The sequence below is a fragment of the Tupaia chinensis genome, unplaced genomic scaffold (assembly GCF_000334495.1).
Source record: "Tupaia chinensis unplaced genomic scaffold, TupChi_1.0 Scaffold138725_1, whole genome shotgun sequence".
In the NCBI taxonomy this organism is placed as follows: Eukaryota; Metazoa; Chordata; class Mammalia; order Scandentia; family Tupaiidae; genus Tupaia; species Tupaia belangeri.
In genome coordinates this window covers 2607419-2611265 of record NW_006198617.1, presented here as the reverse complement: position 1 = coordinate 2611265, position 3847 = coordinate 2607419, and the positions used below count along the sequence as shown (strand labels likewise).

Sequence of the window (3847 nt, the reverse complement as noted above, 5' to 3'; positions counted from 1 at the left end):
GCCCCTCCGCACCTCCCCCACCCGCCCCGACCCCGACCCCGACCGACCCCGGCGGAGGGTGCGCCCCCGGGGCCTGCCGCTCTCTGTCGCCCCTTGGCCCAGCCCCGTCGATTTGGGGAACTTGGGAACCCCTGGCGCTGCCCTCCAGACCGCCGAGGGGAAACTGAGGCCCACGCGGGGCCGGCGTCCCCTCACCAGCGTCTCCACACAGACACCATGGCCGAGCCCCTCAAGGAGGAAGACGGCGAGGACGGCTCTGGGGAGCCCCCCGGGCCGGTGAAGGCGGAACCCGCCCACACCGCTGCCTCGGTCGCGGCCAAGAACCTGGCCCTGCTCAAAGCCCGCTCCTTCGACGTGACCTTCGACGTGGGCGACGAGTACGAGATCATCGAGACTATAGGCAACGGGGCCTACGGGGTGGTGTCCTCTGCCCGCCGCCGCCTCACGGGTGAGTGCCCGGTGCCCTCAGCCTCTCACAGAAATGGAAGCTGGGGGAACAGCAGGTGGCGTAATGGCCATGTCGCCGGACTCCCATGTAGTCGACCGCGGTTCGAGTCCCAGACCCGGTGGCTTAAACTTGCGGACACATGTGCGTGCCCAAGATCGAGGAGGACTGAGGAGAGGCGATTGTGGCGTGGCCATCCCCCCTGGAGGGTGATTTCTCGCATTCTGTCTCTCTCTTTCTGGCGAGCACACATGCCCTGTAGCAAAAAGCTCTCCAAGAAAAAAAAAGAAGTGGAAGCTGGTGCCCAGGGGGAGTGGGGGACCTGCCTGTTGCAGACCAGGGGAGGAAGGCTGGGACTGGAGCTGTGGACACCAGGCCCAGCATAGGGCTCAGTTCTCTGAGACTAATGGTTTTGCCGTCCCATTGGCTGACATCCTTAGAACAAGGCAATCCCTACTGGATCAGAATAGAGAGCCCATCCTCAGTGTCTAAAGGAAGTGTGCTCTGGAGCCGGAGGCGAGCACAAGGGGTGGTGGCGGGGTGGGTGAGGTCCGAGAAGGAGAGCGTAGGGAGGTAGGTGAGCACAGGGGTTAGAGTCTAGACTCTACCACTAACTAGCTGTGCACCTCCCAAGAAGTTACTGAGCAAGGTTTCCTCATCTCTAACTTTGAGCTGTTAGACCTGCCGTGTGGAGTAGTTGTGAAGGTACATCTTGACAGTGTATGTAACACACTGAGCACAGGGCTTGGCGCATGGTAGGTACCTACCATAGGGTAGTTGTTGTTACTTGCATCCTAGAAGGGAAGTGTTGAAAGGGTCCTGTCGTGATTCAGCAACTGCTTCAAGATACCCTCTGCTGTCTACCTTTTGCTGCTCCCCAGGCCAGCAGGTGGCCATCAAGAAGATTCCTAATGCTTTTGATGTGGTGACCAATGCCAAGCGGACCCTCAGGGAGCTGAAGATCCTTAAACACTTCAAACATGACAACATCATTGCTATCAAGGACATCCTGAGGCCCACAGTGCCCTACGGAGAGTTCAAATCTGTGTAAGGAGTGGGATGGGGGGGGCTTTTTCCTTTTTTTTAATTGTTTTTTTGCCATTGGGCATGTGTGCTCAGTGGAAAGAGAGAGAGAAAGTGAGAAATAAAACCCCTTTTCTCATTAGAGGATGGCCATGCTGCAATCTCTGCTCCATTCTCCTTTTGGGATTTTAGGCACACATGCACACGTGCCCAGTGTGGTTTTCAAGCCACCGAATCTGGGGCTCAGATATGGTAAGTGATGTGGTAATCCAGTACCTTAAGCACCACACCACTTGCTGGCCCTGAAGCTTTTTCTTTAAGCTGGGCTATTTTGCTGAAGTTCTAGAAAGGCAGCTGAACTTAATGTAAGGCAGGTTGGGAAAATTCCCCCAGTTTCAGGACCAGTGGTCCTTTAGGGCATTGCCAGAGACAGATATTATTTTTTGAAGAGGCAGATGTTAAAATTGTGTAGAATCTTAGTATATAGGATTTCAAATACAGAACACTCAAAGTACCTCTGCACCTTACTCCCCTAGCAGATAACACTAATTGATCACAGAACACTTTCCTTTTAAAAATAGCCTTCACAATATAGTCTTTTAAACATTACCAGACAGTGGACATAGCCCCCAAACGAAACCTATTGGCCAGCCCTGTTGTAGTCCAACCCCACCTTTTATCTGATGGGGAAACTAGGTCTGGAGAGAAAAGTGATTTAACCAAGTTCATGGAAAAGTCGTAGAGAATCTAGAACCTGCTCTTCTTCCATATGGTGCTGCCAACCCCTGTGGGGTTCAAGGGTAAGGCCATTACCTGTTTGGAGTTGGGAGGTCATGGTGAGGATGGGGCTTGTCCTGGAGTCTGAGCAGGCCAGCTCATGCCTCTTCTCTCCTTCCAGCTATGTGGTCCTAGACCTGATGGAGAGCGACCTACACCAGATCATCCACTCCTCACAGCCACTCACACTGGAGCACGTGCGCTACTTCCTGTACCAGCTGCTGCGGGGCCTCAAGTACATGCACTCGGCTCAGGTCATCCACCGTGACCTCAAGCCCTCTAACCTGTTGGTGAATGAAAACTGTGAGCTCAAGATTGGTGACTTTGGTATGGCCCGCGGCCTGTGCACCTCGCCCGCTGAGCACCAGTACTTCATGACCGAGTATGTGGCCACGCGCTGGTACCGTGCCCCCGAGCTCATGCTCTCTCTGCATGAGTATACGCAAGCTATTGATCTCTGGTCTGTGGGCTGCATCTTTGGCGAGATGTTGGCCCGGCGCCAGCTCTTCCCAGGCAAAAACTATGTGCACCAGCTACAGTTGATCATGATGGTGCTGGGTACCCCATCGCCTGCTGTGATTCAGGCTGTGGGGGCCGAGAGGGTGCGAGCTTATATCCAGAGCCTGCCACCACGCCAGCCTGTGCCTTGGGAGACGGTGTACCCAGGCGCCGACCGCCAAGCCCTCTCATTGTTGGGCCGCATGCTGCGTTTCGAGCCCAGTGGCCGCATTTCAGCAGCTGCTGCCCTTCGCCATCCCTTCCTGGCCAAGTACCATGATCCTGATGATGAGCCTGACTGTGCCCCACCCTTTGACTTTGCCTTTGACCGTGAAGCTCTCACTCGGGAGCGCATTAAAGAGGCCATCGTGGCCGAGATCGAGGACTTCCATGCACGCCGTGAAGGCATCCGCCAACAGATCCGCTTTCAGCCTTCCCTGCAGCCTGTGGCCAGTGAGCCCGACTGTCCAGACGTTGAGATGCCCAGTCCCTGGGCTCCCAGTGGGGATTGTGCCATGGAGTCACCCCCACCAGCCCCACCTCCGTGCCCTGGCCCTACGCCTGACACTATTGATCTGACCCTGCAGCCACCCCCACCAGCCACTGAGCCTGTCCCACCAAAGAGAGACGGTGCCATCTCAGACAACACCAAGGCAGCCCTCAAAGCTGCCCTGCTCAAGTCCTTGAAGAGCCGGATCAGCGGTGCCTGTGGGTGCAGCAGCTGGCTGGGGAGGGGGACAGGAGGGGGAGGATTCTGACTAGGCTGCAGGCTCTTACCTCCCCCTGCCCACCTTCTGTGCAGATGGCCCCAGCGCACCACTGGAGGTCCCTGAGCCTAGGAAACCAGTGACTGCCCAGGAGCGCCAGCGAGAGCGGGAGGAGAAGCGGCGGCGGCGTCAGGAGCGTGCCAAAGAGCGGGAAAAGCGGCGGCAAGAGCGAGAACGCAAGGAACGGGGGACTGGGGCATCTGGGGTCCCATCCACTGACCCCCTAGCTGGACTAGTGCTCAGTGACAATGACCGTAGCCTACTGGAACGCTGGACTCGCATGGCCCGGCCACCTGTCCCAGCCCCCACCCTTGCCCCCACCCAGGCCCCAGCCCCT

General features: G+C 57.0%; 1 protein-coding gene across 1 annotated transcript in view; it reads left to right on the top strand.

Annotated features, from left to right (window-relative positions):
- Nucleotides 1–28: 28 nt before the first annotated feature.
- Nucleotides 29–3847, top strand: part of MAPK7 (mitogen-activated protein kinase 7) — a 5823-nt gene continuing 2004 nt past the window's right edge. Inside the window, exons 1-4 of the mRNA XM_006161654.3 lie at nucleotides 29–448; nucleotides 1327–1492; nucleotides 2367–3451; nucleotides 3546–3819. Coding sequence (XP_006161716.1) covers nucleotides 217–448; nucleotides 1327–1492; nucleotides 2367–3451; nucleotides 3546–3819 — 1757 coding nt within the window. The 5' untranslated portion in view covers nucleotides 29–216. The remainder of the gene's footprint in view (nucleotides 449–1326; nucleotides 1493–2366; nucleotides 3452–3545; nucleotides 3820–3847) is intronic.